Here is a 20,005-nt window from a genome sequence, read left to right on the forward strand (position 1 = left end):
TTTTGTTACAGTTACCACTCACAATGGGTTCCCTGGGGTAGCATGTAATCTCTTTAACGGGGTAGACCTTTTGTTACAGTTACCACTCACAATGGGTTCCCTGGGGTAGCATGTAATCTCTTTAACGGGGTAGACCTTTTGTTACAGTTACCACTCACAATGGGTTTCCTGGGGTAGCATGTAATCTCTTTAACGGGTAGACCTTTTGTTACAGTTACCACTCACAATGGGTTCCCTGGGGTAGCACGTAATCTCTTTAACGGGGTAGACCTTTTGTTACAGTTACCACTCACAATGGGTTCCCTGGGGTAGCATGTAATCTCTTTAACGCGGTAGACCTTTTGTTACAGTTACCACTCACAATGGGTTTCCTGGGGTAGCATGTAATCTCTTTAACGGGGTAGGCCTTTTGTTACAGTAACCACTCACAATGGGTTTCCTGGGGTAGCATGTAATCTCTTTAACGGGGTAGACCTTTTGTTACAGTTACCACTCACAATGGGTTCCCTGGGGTAGCATGTAATCTCTTTAACGGGGTAGACCTTTTGTTACAGTTACCACTCACAATGGGTTCCCTGGGGTAGCATGTAATCTCTTTAACGGGGTAGACCTTTTGTTACAGTTACCACTCACAATGGGTTTGGGGTAGCACCCTTTAAAGGGGTAGACCTTTTGTTACAGTTACCACTCACAATGGGTAATCTCTTTAACGGGGTAGACCTTTTGTTACAGTTACCACTCACAATGGGTTCCCTGGGATAGCATGTAATCTCTTTAACGGGGTAGACCTTTTGTTACAGTTACCACTCACAATGGGTTCCCTGGGATAGCATGTAATCTCTTTAATGGGGTAGACCTTTTGTTACAGTTACCACTCACAATGGGTTCCCTGGGGTAGCACGTAATCTCTTTAACGGGGTAGACCTTTTGTTAGTTACCACTCACAATGGGTTCCCTGGGGTAGCACGTAATCTCTTTAACGGGGTAGACCTTTTGTTAGTTACCACCCTCTATGGGCTTCATTAGGTAAAATGCAATATTCATCAACATGAAATAACCAGACCTTGAATCTTGAGCCTTGTTGCAGTTTATCGCCCCTTTAACGGGTTAGTTGAGATATAGCGTAACGTGTTATTATTATTATTATTACGTGTGACAGTGCAACCTGCTCTGGGTTTCATTATGTAAAACGGAAGGAAGACATGACATTAGGAAGTCTGCAGTAGTGACATAATCTAAACATATCTCTACTTCTGGGTTAACCTAAACATAATTCACCTAATTGGACCGGAGGAAACCTCACCCTAACAAAATGAATAAGAGTTTGGTAGATACAGTGGTGAAGTAGTGGGTGGTTTCTGAACAACACTCCATAAGAACATATGGCAGCAGAGCTTTGGTTCTCTCTTACTTCTATTGCGTCCTTGTTTACTTCGAGGGGTTAATGTGGAAGAAGCCTTATTTCCTATCCACACCAGTATGTTAGGAACATACTTTGCTACTGTCAGTTCAAGCTCTACGCAGGGATTGTTATGCAAGGCCTCCCATGTTCTAAATCTCCCTCTGAACCGTATGATGTTCCCCACAGCCCCAGAGGTTCTGGCTCAGAAGCCCTACAGCAAGGCAGTGGACTGCTGGTCTATCGGAGTCATCGCCTACATTCTGTAAGTACCTCATAACAACGTTTTCTTTTGTGTGTGTCACTGGCGAAGGCACAACACCCCATTATGTCAAAGTGAAATGATGTGTTTACATCTTCTTTTTTACCAATGAATGAAAAGCTGAAATGTCTTGTCGATATGTATTCAACCCCTTTGTTATTTCAACCCGAAATAAATTCAGGAGTAAAAAATGTGATTTAAAAAGGTCACGTAATACGTTGCATGGACTCACTCTGTGTGCAATAGTAGTGTTTGACGTGATTTTTGAAAGACGAATTCATCTCTGTACGACGCACATACATTTATCTGTAAGGTCGTGCAGTGGATTTCAGACACTGGTTCAACCACAAAGACCAGTGAGGTAAAACAATTATGGAGTTGAATGGCTGTGATAGTAGAGAACGGAGGATCGCTCAACAACATTGAAGTTACTCCACAATTACTAACCTAAATGACAGAGTAAAAGAAGGAAGCCTGTACAGAATAGCAAATATTCCAAAACGTGCATCCTGTTTGCAATAAAGCATTAAAGTAAAACTGCAGCAAAGAAATGAAGTTCATGTCCTGAATACAAAGCGTTATGTTTGGAGTGAATCCAACAAAACACATCACTGAGTTACAACTCTTCAACAGACACTGGGAGTCAACGTCACCTTTCAGCAGGACAGTAACCTAAAAACACAAGGCCAAGTCTACACAGGAGTTGCTTATCAAGATGACACTGAATGTTCTTGAGTGGCTTAGTTACAGTTTTGACCTAAATCGGCTTGAAAATATATGGCAAGACTTCAAAATGGCTGTCTAGCAAGGATCAACAACCAGCTTGACAGAGCTTAAATATATTCTTTAAGAATATTGTTCAATCCAGGTGTTCAAAGCTCTTAGAGACTCACCCAGAAAGAGTCACAGCTGTATTCACTGCCAAAGGTGATTCTAACATGTATGGGCTACAAGGTGTGAATACTTATGTAAACGTAAAGAAAGAAATAATAGCTACATTTTGAACTCAGGCTGTAACACAACACAATGTGGAGTACGTCAAGGGTGTGAATACTTTCTGTAGGCAATGTATACTGATATGTTATTTGTCCCCAAGGTTGTGTGGTTACCCTCCATTCTATGACGAGAATGACTCTAAGTTGTTTGAGCAGATACTCAAGGCAGACTATGAGTTTGATGCTCCATATTGGGATGATATATCGGATTCAGGTGAGCCGTGTGTGTTTGCATCTGTACCCGTGCTCATTTTGCCATTCTAGTCATTTTGCCGACGCTTTTACCCAGAGCTACTTAAAGTAGTGAGTGCATACATTTTCATACTTTTTTTCCAAACTCATCCCCTGTGGGAATTGAACCCACCACATCGGCATTGCAAGGACCATGCTCTACCAACTGAGCCACACGGGATCCAGTACCCGATGTCTTCATATGAATAGTAAACCAACTGAAATTCAGTGAAGTGAGGACATTTCGCCAGTCCTCACTTGTAAAATTGAGATTTTACGGTTAGGTTTAGGGGTCAGGGTAAGGACTAGGGGTAAGGGAAAGGGGGTTAGGGAAAATAAGATTTTGAATGGGGAATCAATTGTTGGTCCCCAAAAAGTCCACACGAGTATAGTAAGACATAGCTGGGCTTGTATATGAATGTGTGTGCACGTATACAATTGTTTGTGTGTAATTGCAATCTTGAATTAATGGCACATGGTATACAGTCCCATGAGTGAGATTGTGTGTATCTTCCACATACAGCCAAAGAGTTCATCAGCTCTCTGATGGAGAAGGATCCACAGAAGAGATACACATGTGACCAGGCTCTAGCCCATCCCTGGTGAGTGTCTGATTGCCACCAGACTGACTGAGCACCGTCATACAGCTGCTGGTCCCAATTTACTCCATAACCCCTTTCTCTTTGACCTAACCCATTGATGTTTGCAGATCTGAAGGGTCTGGGTAGGTAGAGCCCGTTAAAGCCTCCTCATATCTCTTCCACCTTACCGATCTGTAAACATCAAAGTGTTAGGAACAATGGGAAGGGGTGGTAAGTGAATTGGGACCAAACAATCAAAGGGAACAATGCACCGTGGTGAAAGCTGACGCAGATAGAGGATGCCTGGATAATGCAGGTGTTGCTTAGAGCAGTGCCATGCGTGTCCTCCCACTGTCATCTGTCACCATGACTCCCTCCCCGCCTTCCTAAACTCTCTCCTCTCCTGGTCTGAGACTGGGGGGGGTTGGAGAATACAGAGACCCACGGATGCAAAATTGCAACCATCAAAAGCCACCAGGTTATTACCAGCTGATGTCTCATTATACCATCAATACGTGCTAAAATCACGCACACAGCTGATCTCAACTGCAACCAACATTGGGCAGCGATTTACCTCTCCCTAACGGGGATGTCGAGGTTGTCTTTTAGTCATGATTACATTGCAAAGACAATTTTGCCCTCTGGTTGGTATTATCATTGGAACAACTTAGTCCTACTTTATGAGCACACTAAGGATGATTTCTATATTTGACAATCATTCCGTACAACTGAAATAAAGCATTTCCTCCTTTACCACGGCAAATCTACTATGGCAGTTTACCCGACACTGTGTATGAAACGGAATACTAATGTTGACGGTGTAGCCTACTCATTACTTTATTTGTTTCCAATTCATATAGTCCATTAAATACAACTGTCTTTAAAATAAAATAGTCTGATATGGTAAATTCTTATCAAGATTGGGGGTAAAATATCCCTGGACAGTCCTTATTTGAAATGTGTAACTAAATCAAGTAAATTGAACATTTGATTTTTTTATCAAAGGAAAATGTAGTCTAAAGTTAATTCGATTGGCATATATTATATTGTTTTGCCATATTTAAGGTGAAATGTTTGAATGAAATATAGGACCACTACAAGTATTTTCACATTCATCAGCCTTACGTTTTCCAATGCTCCTGATAGGTCGATATTTGAAACAGAGAACCTCGACTAGCTGTCTGGTATCCTAACCACTTCATACGGTAACAACGAGAGATCAACTGATCTGCTGGTTTATCCTTAGTGGGTTTTTTGATGCAATCAAGCTTAGTTTAGCCCGCAGGTGCACGTAATCTCATGTTAGTAGCATTTTAAGAAATCCAGCGGTAACCTGCAGGATAAATGATGCCAGTCCGTTGCATTTGAGCCATTGCGTCTTGGCCCTATTGTGACTTGGGCAGGTGGCTTGATAGAGTTTATATAGACTCACAAAGGGTGGTTGTAACAGGTGGGTATTATATAACGTGAGACCGGGCAGTACACATCCTATCACCAGCTTGGAGCTGGTGCTAGGTACCCAGGCCAGGATTTTTTAACCATGTTAAAAGAAAAACATCTGCACACTACATGTTCTGTATCAATACTTTTTAACCAATAAACAGACATTGTATTTCAGGATTGCTGGGGACACGGCTCTCTGCAAGAACATCCATGAATCAGTCAGTCGGCAGATGAGGAAAAATTTTGCCAAAAGCAAATGGAGGGTGGGTACACAATTTACTCTTCTCTCTTTTTTTTGGGGGGGGGTCTGTCACCCCTTGTGGCCCATCCCACATGAAATGTATTAAATAATACATTCATATTAAACACCCAAGCATGCAAAAAGTACCAATTTACAATGTACACATTTTAAATTGTGTCCAACATAAACATAGTTATCCTTCCTATTTTACATGCCTGTTCTCGCCATCTCTCCTCACCTGCCTCCTCTCTCTCTGTTTCCTCCACAGCAAGCGTTTAACGCCACGGCAGTGATTCGTCATATGAGGCGCTTGCAGCTGGGCAGTAGTCTGAACAGCAGCTTTGGCAGCAGTATGAGCTTTGACCAACAGGGACCGAACTCTATGCTGGCCAAGAGCATGTCTGTAGACTGTACCACCCTCTCACGCAAAGATGGTGACTGAATGACACCTTTATGTTACTTTACCGGTTTAGTCTGGTATTTTGGATCTATCAAGCCTGTGTAACTTTTGAGTGATTCTAGTGATCTTCTCCCCTCAGGTCCTCCACAACCTCTGCCCACTCTGCCTCTCTCCACTGCAGCCTGCAGTGACCCTGCCAGCATCAGAGGGGAACCACAGGCAGAACTACAGGTTGTGGCTACAGCTGCAACGGTGGAGCCACCCCGGCCACGCCCCTCCACAGTCACCACCATCCACATGGGGACTAAATGACGTCAGGTTCCGCGGGAGGTCAGTTGGGAGACCACAGAGCTTTGAGTTGGTATTCTAATTCAGCCCCTCAGAATTCCAGAATTTCTCTCCTAGTCTCCCATCCCGCCCATTATCAGCTGTTGGGATGGAGAACTTGAGGACTCTGTCTGTACCCAACCACAGTAAGTGTATTCAGAGATGTGAAATAAAATGGAGAGCTCACAGGATTTCCTATTCTATCAAACAGACAATCATATCTGTTCTACATGATACATGCCTATTTGAACATTCTACTTCCTAACGGACCACAGGTCTGGTGGTGAAGAGATGAGGAAGACCACTGTCTCTCTCTCTCTCTGTCTACTGACCAGAGGGTTTAGTTTCCCCGTGTTTAAATTGGGTTGGTGCACTCGGTACGGAGTAATTGCAACACAAAATGTTCACCTCTTATAGAATGTTCACTCTAAAATATGAACACGGACATTGAAAATATCGTACTGTAAAATGAAAATGAGCCTGGCTCCTGAAATGAATACCGGCATCTTTGTCATTCCACTTCAAGCACTGCTGTGTTGTAAGACTGTCCTCCAGAAGACAAGAAGAACGGTTTTGTATGGGACATTGGTGGTGTTATGAGGCCACACTATGCTAGGTTGAAGAAGGAGAAGGTCAAGACAACGTAATAATTCCGTGCAGATGCGTTCGAATATAAACAAATTCATTGGACCAGCGCTGGAGCGAAAATGACTGGAAGTGAATGTTAGCAGTTCAGAAAGTTTGCCATCAAAGTGGAAAATAAACACAATCGTAGAGAATATCTGTTAACTACTCAGCCAACAAATAACGGAACTGTTTTACTGTCATTCTATTCGTTTAAACATTGTTTTTTTAAATGAGCTACAGACACTTTACTACTTGATTTCCCAACCGCTGGTCACGTTTTCAATGCTTATCTCCTGTAAAATCAGCAACAGCGCTGGTCCAATGAATGTGTTTCTTTTCAAATGCTGCCGCATGGAATTATGACGTTTTTCTTCTCCTTATGGGAACTCACCATGTTTTTATTAGTCTTTGTTATTGAGACTGCTGTAATTCTGAGACTGTGAGTGTCAGGGGCATCACGCCCTCTATGCCTTGTGTTCAAAATTGCACCCTGAAACCATTGTGAGGAGTTACTTTTATGAAACTGAAACAGCATTCAAGGCTAAAATAGTGATGACTTCTTATTCTAATTTCTAGTTTTCATTTTTAGCTGCAGTTAAGGTTGAGTAAAATCACTGGTTCATTATTCCCAACTGTGGGGCATAGCGGTTATATATATATATTTGCTTTATGTTTTCTGGATATATAATGTCAGAGAAGCACATCTATCTGCAGAATCATACACACACCTGTGAATGAAGTGCTTTACTGGTGTGAGACAACTGGCAAGAGCAGTTTTGACGGCCGGTTGTGACGGTAATGCCGGTTGTGACAGTTATGCATGTTCATCGTACACTTTTCCTGATTGAAAGGTATTGAATTATTTATTTTCTTATTCTGACTCTTGTAAGAACTTTACTTACAGGGGAAAGAAAATTGTAAATGTGTCACAAGACTTTTACGTTGTAATGTATAAACGGTCAGATATGTTGTCAGTAGTAGGTTGAAATGTATAGTTGTTACTTATGAATAATTGCGATGTAACTGATGCCATCCTTAGCATAAGGATAGCATAGCTTTGTGACGTGTCCTCAGGGAGATACTTTGACAATTTGATGAAATGAAATCCCAGTTATGATGCTGAGGTTGACATTTATGATGATGATGATGATGCATGTATTGACTAAAGCAAGCTTTGCATATTCTTACGTGTCCCGTCAGGACAGTTCAGCTCATAATTAAAACAATTTGGTGGGGAGGAACCTTACGTGGAATGGACAGTTTGATATATCCCATTTTGGGGGCATTGTTTAAAAAAATAATAATAATTGGGATGAGACTGAAATGATGTGTATTATAACAATGACCACTGCAATAGAGTTCAATTTAAACACATATGACAAACTAAGGAATAAAGATTGAAGTCATTTGATAATCAGTGCGCCATTGCAGAATAATTTTGTAGGAGCCTGTGTAGTATAGCCAACTTTAGTTACCTGTGCTGCTTTGCTTCTTCCCCCCAGGCGCTGGCTGTTCCCAGAAGTGCTCACACACTGTTTGGTCAGTGTACTTTCATACCCATCCTTTGAATTTAGCAGCCAGTTGCTGTCTCTCTCACTGTCCTCACTCTCTGTCTTCGCTCCTCTCTTCCAAAACGAACGGTCTTCACGCTGCAAGGAGGAGGGAAATCTGTCTAGCAAGCGTTTTTACCTGTGATACCACTGCTTAATATTTCAATGTTCGACATGGAACAGTCTATTTGCTTGGATTGCAGTGTTTATTGATTTTCTACGTTACAAATACTGTATGTTCTCTTCAAAAACAGCATGATACAAAGCACGAAATATAAAGCTTTTTACAAAGCATGCATGAAAAGCACTTTGTTTGAGATATACTGTGTATATAGGTTGTGATAAATTGGACTACAAGATGACTAACTCTTGAATAAAATCAAATAAAAAGTAAGAATATACTTAACTCCAGGGGGTTTACTGTGGAGTGCTATTGCAAAGCAGTGTCTAATAAAACATAAATATTACACCTGTGTGGTACACGACCGGTCAAAGGTTTTAGAATACGGTACCTACTTATTCAAGGGTTTTTCTTTTGGACTATTTTCTACATTGTAGAATAATAGTGAAGACATAACCTATGAAATAATCATGTAGTAGCCAAAAAAGTGTTAAATCTCAAATATATTTAGATTTGTTTAACACTTTTTTTTAGGATACTACATGATTTCATAGTGATGTCTTCACTATTATTCTACAATGTAGAAAATAGTCAAAATAAAGAAAAACCCTTGAGTGAGTAGGTATTCTAAAACTTTTGACCGTGTGTGTGTGTGTGTGTGTGTGTGTGTGTGTGTGTGTGTGTGTGTGTGTGTGTGTGTGTGTGTGTGTGTGTGTGTGTGTGTGTGTGTGTGTGTGTGTGTGTGTGTGTGTGTGTGTGTGTGTGTGTGTATACAGACATACAGTACCAGTCCAAAGTTTGGGTCTTTCTTTATTTTTACTATTTTCTACACTGTAGAATAATAGTGAAGACATCAAAACTATGAATCACATATGGAATCATGTAGTAACTAAAAAAGTGTTATACAAATCAAAATATATTTGAGATTCTTCAAAGTAGCCACCCTTTGCCTTGATGACGGCTTTGCACGCTCTTTGCATTCTCTCAACCAGGTTCATGAGGGATTCACCTGGAATGCTTCCCAACCGTCTAGAAGGAGGTCCCACATATGCTGAGCACTTGTTGGCTGCTTTTCCTTCACTCTGCTGTCCAACTCATCCCAAACCATCTCATTCTGATTGAGGTTGGGTGATTGTTGAAGCCAGGTCATCTGATGCAGCACTCCATCACTCTCCTTGGTCAAATAGCCCTTACACAACCTGGATGTGTGTTTTGGGTCATTGTCCTGTTGAAAAATAAACAATAGTACCACTAAGCGCAAACCAGATGGGATGGCGTATCGCTGCAGAATGCTGTGGTAGCCATGCTGGTTAAGTGTGCCTTGAATTCTAAATAAATACCCTACAGTGTCACCAGCAAAGCACCATCACATCTCATCCTTCATGCTGGGAACCACACATGCGGAGATCATCCGTTCACCTACTGTGCATCTCACAAAGACACAGCGGTTGGAACCAAAAATCTCCAATTTGGACTCATCAGACCAAAGGACAGATTTCCACCACTCTAATTTCCATTGCTCGTGTTATTTGGCATCCTTTAGTAATGGTTTCTTTGCAGCAATTCAATCATGAAGGCCTGATTCACGCAGTCTCCTCTGAACAGTTGATGTTGCAATGTCTGTTATTTGAACTCTGTGAAGGATATACAGTGGGGCAAAAAAGTGTTTAGTCAGCCACCAATTGTGCAAGTTCTCCCACTTAAAAAGATGAGAGGCCTGTAATTTTCATCATAGGTACACTTCAACTATGACCGACAAAATAAGAAAAGAACATCCAGAAAATCACGTTGTAGGATTTTTAATGAATTTATTTGTAAATTATGGTGGAAAATAAGTATTTGGTCACCTACAAACAACACAGACCTGTAACTTCTTCTTTAAGAGGCTCCCCTGTCCTCCACTCGTTACCTGTATTAATAGCACCTGTTTGAACTTGTTATCAGTATAAAAGACACCTGTCCACAACCTCAAACAGTCACACTCCAAACTCCACTATGGCCAAGACCAAAGAGCTGTCAAAGGACACCAGAAACAAAATTGTAGACCTGCACCAGGCTGGGAAGACTGAATCTGCAATAGGTAAGCAGCTTGGTTTGAAGAAATCAACTGTGGGAGCAATTATTAGGAAATGGAAGACATACAAGACCACTGATAATCTCCCTCGATCTGGGGCTCCACGCAAGATCTCACCCTGTGGGGTGAAAATGATCCCAAGAACGGTGAGCAAAAATCCCAGAACCACACGGGGGGACCTAGTGAATGACCTGCAGAGAGCTGGGACCAAAGTAACAAAGCCTACCATCAGTAACACACTACGCCGCCAGGGACACAAATCCTGCAGTGCCAGACGTGTCCTTAAGCCAGTACATGTCCAGGCCCGTCTGAAGTTTGCTAGAGAGCATTTGGATGATCCAGAAGAAGATTGGGAGAATGTCATATGGTCATATGAAACCAAAATAGAACGTTTTGGTAAAAACTCAACTCGTCGTGTTTGGAGGACAAAGAATGCTGAGTTGCATGCAAAGAACACCATACCTACTGTGAAGCATGGGGGTGGAAACATCATGCTTTGGGGCTGTTTTTCTGCAAAGGGACCAGGACGACTGATCCGTGTAAAGGAAAGAATGAATGGGGCCATGTATCGTGAGATTTTGAGTGAAAACCTCCTTCCATCAGCAAGGGCATTGAAGATGAAACGTGGCTGGGTCTTTCAGCATGACAATGATTCCAAACACACCGCCCGGGCAACGAAGGAGTGGCTTCGTAAGATGCATTTCAAGGTCCTGGAGTGGCCTAGCCAGTCTCCAGATCTCAACCCCATAGAAAATCTTTGGAGGGAGTTGAAAGTCTGTGTTGCCCAGGAACAGCCCCAAAACATCACTGCTCTAGAGATCTGCATGGAGGAATGGGCCAAAATACCAGCAACAGTGTGTGTTGACCTCCGTCATTGCCAACTAAGGGTATATAACAAAGTATTGAGAAACTTTTGTTATTGACCACATAATTATTTTCTACCATAATTTGCAAATTAATTAATTTAAAATCCTACAATGTGATTTTCTAGATTTTATTTCTAATTTTGTCTGTCATAGTTTAAGTGTACCTATGATGAAAATTACAGGCCTCTCTCATCTTTTTAAGTGTGAGAACTTGCACAATTGGTGGCTGACTAAATACTTTTTTACCCCACTTTATTTGGGCTGCAATCTGAGAAGCAGTTAATTGCCGATTTCTGAGGGTGGTAAACTCTAATGAGCTTATCCTCTGTAGCAGAAGTAACTCTGGATCTTCCTTTCCTGTGGCGGTCCTCATTAGAGCCAGTTTAATCACGGTGCTTGATGGTTTTTGCGACTGCACTTGAAGAAACTTTCAAAGTTCTTGAAATTTTCCATGTTGACTGACCTTCATATCTTAAAGTAATGATGGACTGTCCTTTCTCTTTGCTTATTTGAGTTGTTCTTGCCATAATATGGTTTTGGTCTTTTACCAAATAGGACTATCTTCTGTATATCTTGTTACAACACAACTGATGGGCTCAAACGCATTAAGAAGTAAAGAAATTCCACAAATAATTTTTTAACAACGCACACCTGTTATTTGAAATGCATTCCAGGTGACTACCTCATGATGCTGGTTGAGAGAATGCCAAGAGCATGCAACGCTGTCAAAGGCAAAGGGTGGATACTTTGATGAATCTCAATTATAAAATATATTTTGATTTGTTTAACACTTTCTTTTGTTTACTACATGATTCCATATGTGTTATATCAGAGTTTTGATGTCTTTACTATTATTCTACAATGTAGAAAATAGTCAAAATAAATTAAAACCCTGGAATGAGTAGGTGTGTCAACTTTTCACTGGTGTGTGTGTGTGTGTGTGTGTGTGTGTAGTTATATATATATATAAATGGAAGGTTATCCGGCTTCAACTGTGTGTGTAATTTTATATATATATATATATGTCGGAAGTTTACATGCACCTTAGCCAGATACATTTAAACTCAGTTTTTCACAATTCCTGACATTTAATCCAAGCAAAAATTCACTGTTTTAGGTCAGTTAGGATCACCACTTTATTTTAAGAATGTGACATGTCAGAATAATAGTTGAAAGACTGATTTATTTAAGTTTTTATTTCTTTCATCACATTCCCAGTGGGTCAGAAGTTTACATACTCTCAATTAGTATTTGGCAGCATTGCCTTAAAATTGTTTAACTTGGGTCAAACATTTCGGGTAGCCTTCCACAAGCTTCTCACAATAAATTGGGTGAATTTTGGCCCATTCCTCCTGACAGAGCTGGTGAAACTGAGTCAGGTTTGTAGGCCTCGTTTTTGCACACTTTTTTTCAGTTCTGCCCACACATTTTCTATAGGATTGAGGTCAGGGCTTTGTGATGGCCACTCCAATACCTTGACTTTGTTTTCCTTAAGCCATTTTGCCACAACTTTGGAAGTATGCTTGGGGTCATTGTCCGTTTGGAAAACCCATTTGCGACCAAGCTTTAACTTCCTGACTGATGTCTTGAGATGTTGCTTCAATATATCCACATCATTTCCCTTCTTCATGATGCCATCTATTTTGTGAAGTGCACCAGTCCCTCCTGCAGCAAAGCACCCCCACAACATGATGCTGCCACCCCCGTGCTTCACGGTTGGGATGGTGTTCTTCGGCTTGCAAGCCTCCCCCTTTTTCCTCCAAACATAACGATGGTCATTATGGCCAAACAGTTCTATTTTTCTTTCATCAAACCAGAGGACATTTCTCCAAAAAGTACGATCTTTGTCCCCATGTGCAGTTGCAAACCGACGTCTGCCTCTTTTATGGCGGTTTTGGGGGAGTGGCTTCTTCCTTGCTGAGCGGCCTTTTAGGTTATGTCAATATAGGACTCATTTTACTGTGGATATAGATACTCTTGTACCTGTTTCCTCCAGCATCTTCACAAAATCCTTTGCTGTTGTTCTGGGATTGATTTGCACTTTTCGCACCAAAGCACGTTCATCTCTAGGAGACAGAAGGCTTTTCCTTCCTGAGAGGTGTGACGGCTGCGTGGTGCCATGGTGTTTATACTTGCGTACTATTGTTTGTACAGATGAATGTGGTACCTTCAGGTATTTGGAAATTTCTCCCAATGATGAACCAGACTTGTGGAGGTCTACAATTGTTTTTCTGAGGTCTTGGCTGATTTCTTTTGATTTTCCCATGATGTCAAGCAAAGAGGCACTGCATTTGAAGGAAGGCCTTGAAATAGGCCTTGAAATCATTTGAGTCAATCAGAAGCTTCTAAAGCCATGACATCATTTTCTGGAATTTTCCAAGCTGTTTAAAGGCACAGTCAACTTAGTGTATGTAAACTTCTGACCCACTGGAATTGTGATACGGGAAATTAGAAGTTAAATAATCTGTCTATAAACAATTGTTGGAAGAATTACTTGTGTCATACACAAAGTAGATATTCTAACCGACTTGCCAAAACTATAGTTTGTTAACAAGAAATGTGTGGAGTGGTTGAAAAATGAGTTTTAATGACTCCAACCTAAGTGTATGTAAACTTCCGACTAAAGCTGTATATATAAGTATAAACATGTTCAAATCTACATCATTGTATAGTCACACAACATGCGAAAATGCAACACATGCAAGCGTTCAAACTAGTACAGAAGAATAACAGTAATTTGTTTCTTTAAAATATATGATTTATAAGGTATATCTAAAAGAGAACACCTACCTAAAGTCTTTCCAAAGTATTTCTGGAAGCGTACATGACATTATAAAAAGATACATTTACTATATTATAGAAGGGGGCGTAGCCCTCTGTGTCCTGCCTGCTGTAATACCACTGTTCTCCAGTAGGGCGGTGATGTCTCAGGTAGACTGGCGGTTGTACTCCTGGGGGGGATGCAGGCCGTCATAGTGGAACTCTCGCCACTGCTCGGTGCTCTCCCGTGTCCTCTCGTCTTGCTCTAAGGCCAGAGGTAAGTTATGGGAGGGAATGACGAGGGTAGACGGATCACGCTACTGGATGAAGTGTTACTGGATCAATTTACTGATACAAATAGGCTACTGCCATACTGTGCTCTGATTATACACCAACAATAAAAGAGAAACTGTTACAGGAGTAGAATACAAAATAACCTGTTATTGTTTATACTGTATATTAGGGTATTATACACTGTGTACAAAACCTTAGGAACATCTTCCTAATATTGAGTTGCACCCCCTTTTGCCCTCAGAACAGCCTCGATTCGTCAGGGCATGGACCCTACAAGGTGCCAAGCCATTCTTGATACACACAGGAAACTGTTGAGTGTGGAAAAACCCAGCAGCGCCGCAGTTCTTGACATAGTCAAACCGGTCCTGGCACCTACTACCATACCCCGTTCAAAGGCACTTAAATCTTTTGTCTTGCCCATTCACCCTCTGAATGGCATACATACACAATCCATGTCTCAAGTGTCTCAAGGCTTAACAATCCTTCTTTAAACTGCCCCCCCCCCCATCTACACTGATTAAAGTGGATCCAACAATAAGGGATCATAGTTTTCACCCGGTCAGTCTATGTCATGGTAGTTGCCATGGTGCCCTAGTAGAAGCCTCTAAGCAAAGAGTTCCTGTAAATATGTACTGTTTTTTTATCAGCTGTTTTGTTTTTGAAAACATTGATTTTTATTGCATATTTATTGCATGTTTGTGGTGGTTTTGATCCACAGATTTGCAGATGGACTGGCAGATCAACTCTTTTTGGCTTAGCTAGCTAACTAGCTGGCTAATGGTTCGAATGATGCATCTGGACACTATCAGCTTATTTGTGTCACTTGGTTGCTGGTTCCTGATCTTTTGAAAGCATCAATTGAAGAGTCACCTGAAGCGTGAGAGGAATGGGAGATGCAGTAGAGGAATGCAGTGCTGAGGCAGAGGGCTCATAGTGAGGACAACTGGCTACTACTCTGAACTGTGTGTGGTGAGCTTTCTAGAGCCCAGAGCTGCCGAGGCATCACTCAAGTGGGTGACATACATAATGAAGGAGGAGAAGTCCAGTCGCTACATGAACCAGGCTGGTTCCCAGAGCAACCCTCTATAAGATCGCCACTAAGACCCTTCTTCATCAACCATCTCCCTGAACACGTTCCTCTTCTCAAGCCATGATGAACTGCCTCTCTCTATCTTTGGAGGATGCATGAACTCAAAAGACCTGCCCCGTATTGGTCGATCTAACGATAGTTAAAGCTACTTATGGTGATGCATTGCTTGTTATTATGGGAAGAGCAGGTGTTCCTCATGTTTTGTACACTGTGTATGATTATACCATCATGCTCCTCCTCAGCGTAGTTCTCAAACTCATTCCTCTGTTCCTCATGGTTCTCTCTCTTCCGCTTATCTGCAGCCAGCACCTGCCTCTGTTCAGCTATAGGGGAGGAGAAAAAGGAAGTCAATTCAATTGTGTCACTTGCGGTCAAACTGCACCGACAACATCACGTAGGATTGGATCTCTGCAGAGTACAGGCAGACGCTGGGGTTGGGCCATGGAATCCTCTCCTAAGTCCTGACACCTAACCTCTGACCTTTTCTTCATTGTTGTTCCATGGGATAGGTCTTTGCCTGCATAACGACTCCCTTTGGAATTTGATTTTGGGAATTCAGGTCGGTCAGGTCGTCGTAAATAACAACTAAATGGAAAAGCAATCGGATGAACAGTTGAAATGGTAAAGCTTGCAGCGTTCCTTCGCAGGTCGGTGGTCAGGGAGCTGTGAACTAATGACCCAGTGTAAATAAAACTCAAAAGGTGACCACCAATATCGTCAACCAAGGGTTATGTCAATCATTGGGATACTGCACTGTATGCACGTTCACTTGTTTACACATCGAGAGGACAATGTGACAGGGCCCATGAGTGATATGCTCCGAACTCCTGTCAAAGTATTTGACCCACCCACTCACTTCTACTTGGCATAACCTCGCCACATAAAAGTCAAACAGGTTCACCCATTTGAATACAGGTGAAAGCCACATTGATGTTGATTATAACTACCTGGCAACAGAGCTGAACCTCACTGTAACCACTCAGTGGTCACACAGATAACACAAACTAACACACACATTTGTTACACTATCCTTGTGGGGACCAAACAATTGATTCCCATTCAAAATCCTAATTCCTTAACTCCTAATCTCTAACCCTAACCCCGAAGTTTAAAACAGCCTTTTTCCTTGTGGGGACCGGTGAAACGTCCCCTCTTGACTACATTTTCCATGTTTTACTATTCTAGTGGGGAATTCTGATCTCCACAAGGATAGTAAAACCAAAAACACACACAATCAATCAAATACATGTATAAAGATGTGCTTATACAGAAACACAAGCCTAAAACCCCAAACAGCAAGCAATGTTGATGTACAAGACCACCTCACACTATAGGTTTATCCACATGTTCTCGTATGACTTTACTGTGGTTTAGTAGTGTCAACATCTGGCTGCCAAAGGGGCTTTCAAAAAGTAAACATATTTTTCTCTCACTCTGTCCATCTCTCTGACCCCCCCTCCCTCCACCGTGCCTGTGTGTTGGCACATTCCACACTCAACTTCTAACTGCTCTCTCCATACCCAGACTGGATACAAACATCACTCTACCTCGCTCTCTTTCTCTCGTTTTCTTCTCTTGCTCTTAACTTTTTTCAGCTCAAACTTCAATTTGTCTTGGGTTTCTGCATTAAGTAACTCGCCTCTCAACGGCTCTCTTTCTCCAGCTAAACTCTCACCTGGCTGTCAACGGAGTAGTTAAAGAGAACAATCAAACATCTATCTTATGGGAACTTTCACAAGGTCTCCTCTCGTGTCCTAGCGGTTAGAGCGTTGGGACAGTAACTAAAAGGTTGCTTGTTCAAATCCCTAAAGTGGGAAAAATCTGCCGTTCTGCCCTTGAACGAGGCAGTTAACCCCACAACAACTTCTCCCCCGACCTTGATGATGGCAGTTTCCCGCACCTCTCTGATTCAGAGGGGTTGTGGAAAATGCATTCAGTTTTGCAACTTACTACAGTAAGTATCACCTTTCCCTGCATTATACATGTACTTGTGAAAGTGGAGATTTTTGTCTACTCCTCGGTTTTAGCTGAGTAGGATAAAAGGAGGAGAGAAGCTAAATGCTCCATGCTACCCTGTAGCTCCTGCGGCAGCCACCGATATGCTACCGTTTATAGCTGGGTCATGTTCAGTGGGGGGTGGGGGGACTTTTGAAACAGAGAGGTACCATATCTAAACTTGTCCAATGGGAACACTGGGTTTGGTTTTCTGTTGCAAAACATTTAGCTACAGTGTGCCCGACTGAACACAACTCTGGTCTGAGGCGGTCTGGCAAAGGTATAGCACCTGAGATGTCCAGGGCTCTAGGCTTTGCAGCTGCCAGTCTTCTCACAGTAAAAACACTATTCTCCAGCTCAGTCCAGCCATAACGGTATTCACTCAGTGTCATAACATGACCTATTCAGTAGTGAGTGCATACATGTTCATATTTGTTCCTACTGGTCCCACATGGGAATCAAACCCACAACTGTGGTGTTGCTCTACCAGCTGAGCCCCACACAGGACTGAATCATTGCAAATTTCGGATAAAACACTGGGACTTCAGCCATTGCTCTATTCAACTGCAGCAATATAAACTCCATCCAGTAATATAAACTCTGGCGTAGTGGGGTAGTAGGCTACCTCTGCAACCAAAACGTTCAGTTGACCTTAAACAGTTATTGATCGATCTAGAAGATGTGGGACCAAACCATCCATCTATGCCTACACACACAAGCTATGCTTCATTCATGCATCCACAGACAGAGGCACGCAACACCACACCCTTCATTGCCAGTTCACCGCTGACCGTTGGTGGAAAAACAACCCAAAAACATCCAAGCAACATGAAAGAGATCCAAACAGAGAAAGCGTCAATCACCGTCAATTTCGTCCTGAGACTTGGCAGCTCTTCTGCTGCGGCGTCTGAAGAAGTTTGCTGCGTCGGCCTCGGGCATGAAGATCTCCCTCAGTGGACCTGAGAAGAAAAGATAAAGAAAAGACAGATTTGCGAGACGTTGTGCTGGTATGCAGAGGGTGAAGACAACAAAAACATTTCCATTCTGTTACAATCGCATGAGAGATGAGAGGAGGGTAGATTTAACAGCAGGCAAAAAAAGAGGGAGTTCAGTAAGGTTTGAAGTCTCAGCCCGCACCAAGAAATTAGGTACTGTATGGGTAGGTATGTACTGCAGAAGACCAAAGGGTTCAGTGAAGGTCGCGCTGCTTACCTCTCGGGTCGGTTGCCTTGGTAGTGCCCTTATCATCGGGGACAGCTGCACTGTCTACCTCCTGAGATACTGCAGGGGTTCAGAGGTACATGATCATAGGACAAAACATCAGATCAGCGTTGAGCTCTCTATCACAATGTTCCCATACCACTATCACTCGTAACAGAGTCACTCTGCCCTCAGACTGCACTCTAGGTTTCTCTAGCGATATCACAGAAAATATGACATGCACCATCCTCCTCAAGTATTCATTCACATCTCGTAAGTATATATTATTCCCTGACAAATACAGTCCCCCTGCAGGCAGACTCACTCACAGGACAGTGACAGGAGCACAGCGACAAGGAAGGTTGCATGCGACCAGGACATCTTGAGAGCTGTGTCTGAGCCGTTGAGGGATAGGAGAGAGGTGAGAGAGAGAGAGAGAGAGGGCGGGGGAAGGAGGCGAGTAAGAGAGGAAGGAGGTGAGAATGAGAGAGAGAGAGAGAGAGAGAGAGAGAGAGAGAAATAGAGAGAGAGAGGGAAAGAGAGAGAGAGGGAAAGAGAGAGAGAGAAAGAGAGAGAGAGAGGGAAAGAGAGAGAGAGAGAGAGAGAGAGAGAGAGAGAGAGAGAGAGAGAGAGAGAGAGAGAGAGAGGGAAGAGAGGAGAGAGAGTAAGAGAGGAAGGAGGTGAGAATGAGAGAGAGGGAGAAGGAGAGGTTAAAATAGAGCAGATGGCACCCTGGAAGGGGGGGCCGTGGGCCGGGGGCCTGGGAGAAGATCAGCTGGATGGAATTTCAGAGGCTTTGACAAACCGTTGGTCAGGGAGGGGAAGAGAGGAACCCTGGGGACCATGGAAGCAGCGCCACAAAAACGTCAAGGTTTCCTCACATAAGTCACATCCTTTCAGTTTTTCAAGTAATTTATCAGTTTGATCTGAAAACCCTCAAAAGTTATATACCCCGACCCTTAATCTTTGGAGCTGAACTTACACAGTATATGATAAACGGTCCAGATGACCTTTCACCTTGTCTCAGGCGGCACAGGCTCATGAGCACATGCTCTGGGGGCTCCTTTTAGTTGCCTGTGACATCATTTAGAGATTTCAAATGGGAAGGACTCAATGAGAGATCATTCATGCCACAAGTATTACGTTGCAATATTAATTACAGCTTCATAATGTAAACCTGCAGCAAAGTCTTACCCGAGTTTGTGCTGTACATCATTCCACTCAACATAATGCTCCATAACATATTTAAGGGAGAGCTGTAAAGCTTTGATTGGGTTTGACATTGACAAATGTGTTCTTTTGTCATAACTGCCATGTGTGGAGGCTCGTTGCTGGGCAGGACTCCAGGATACAGCTGTACACCAGAGACTTACATGTACAGTATATTTTTTATGTTTCCACCTATCAGACAGGAAAGCAATGGATGACTTGCAACTACTACAACACTGCAATTCACAGTCCTGGAAAGCAATGACAAAACTGATTTTGAGGGCACCGACTTGCCTGTGTTTGAGTGTGACTCCAAATCCAGACCTACATGTGTTGATGA

The 20,005-nt window shown here is 42.4% G+C and overlaps 2 protein-coding genes across 4 annotated transcripts in view; one reads left to right on the forward strand and one right to left on the reverse strand.

Annotated features, from left to right (window-relative positions):
* LOC124004724 (calcium/calmodulin-dependent protein kinase type 1D-like) overlaps window positions 1–8,465 on the forward strand; it is a 59,677-nt gene extending 51,212 nt beyond the window's left edge. For 2 of the 3 annotated variants that reach the window (XM_046313450.1, XM_046313465.1), the window contains 6 exons: window positions 1,589–1,664; window positions 2,758–2,870; window positions 3,411–3,489; window positions 5,087–5,174; window positions 5,421–5,586; window positions 5,692–7,920. In XM_046313450.1, the coding sequence (XP_046169406.1) occupies window positions 1,589–1,664; window positions 2,758–2,870; window positions 3,411–3,489; window positions 5,087–5,174; window positions 5,421–5,586; window positions 5,692–5,864 (695 nt within the window). In that variant the 3' untranslated portion in view covers window positions 5,865–7,920. Of the gene's footprint in view, window positions 1–1,588; window positions 1,665–2,757; window positions 2,871–3,410; window positions 3,490–5,086; window positions 5,175–5,420; window positions 5,587–5,691; window positions 7,921–8,008 lie in introns of those variants that run through there. The other variant, XM_046313458.1, reaches the window with a different exon arrangement.
* A 5,172-nt stretch (window positions 8,466–13,637) lies between these two features.
* On the reverse strand, window positions 13,638–18,917 carry ucmab (upper zone of growth plate and cartilage matrix associated b). Its single transcript, XM_046295210.1, has 5 exons — window positions 18,786–18,917; window positions 18,469–18,537; window positions 18,120–18,215; window positions 15,486–15,584; window positions 13,638–14,142 (listed from the first exon to the last, which is right to left on the reverse strand). Exons 1-5 carry the CDS (start codon window positions 18,835–18,837, stop codon window positions 14,045–14,047), a joined length of 414 nt encoding a protein of 137 aa, XP_046151166.1. The 5' UTR covers window positions 18,838–18,917; the 3' UTR covers window positions 13,638–14,044.
* Window positions 18,918–20,005: the final 1,088 nt, after the last annotated feature.

The sequence above is a fragment of the Oncorhynchus gorbuscha genome, linkage group LG02 (genome assembly GCF_021184085.1).
Source record: "Oncorhynchus gorbuscha isolate QuinsamMale2020 ecotype Even-year linkage group LG02, OgorEven_v1.0, whole genome shotgun sequence".
In the NCBI taxonomy this organism is placed as follows: Eukaryota; Metazoa; Chordata; class Actinopteri; order Salmoniformes; family Salmonidae; genus Oncorhynchus; species Oncorhynchus gorbuscha.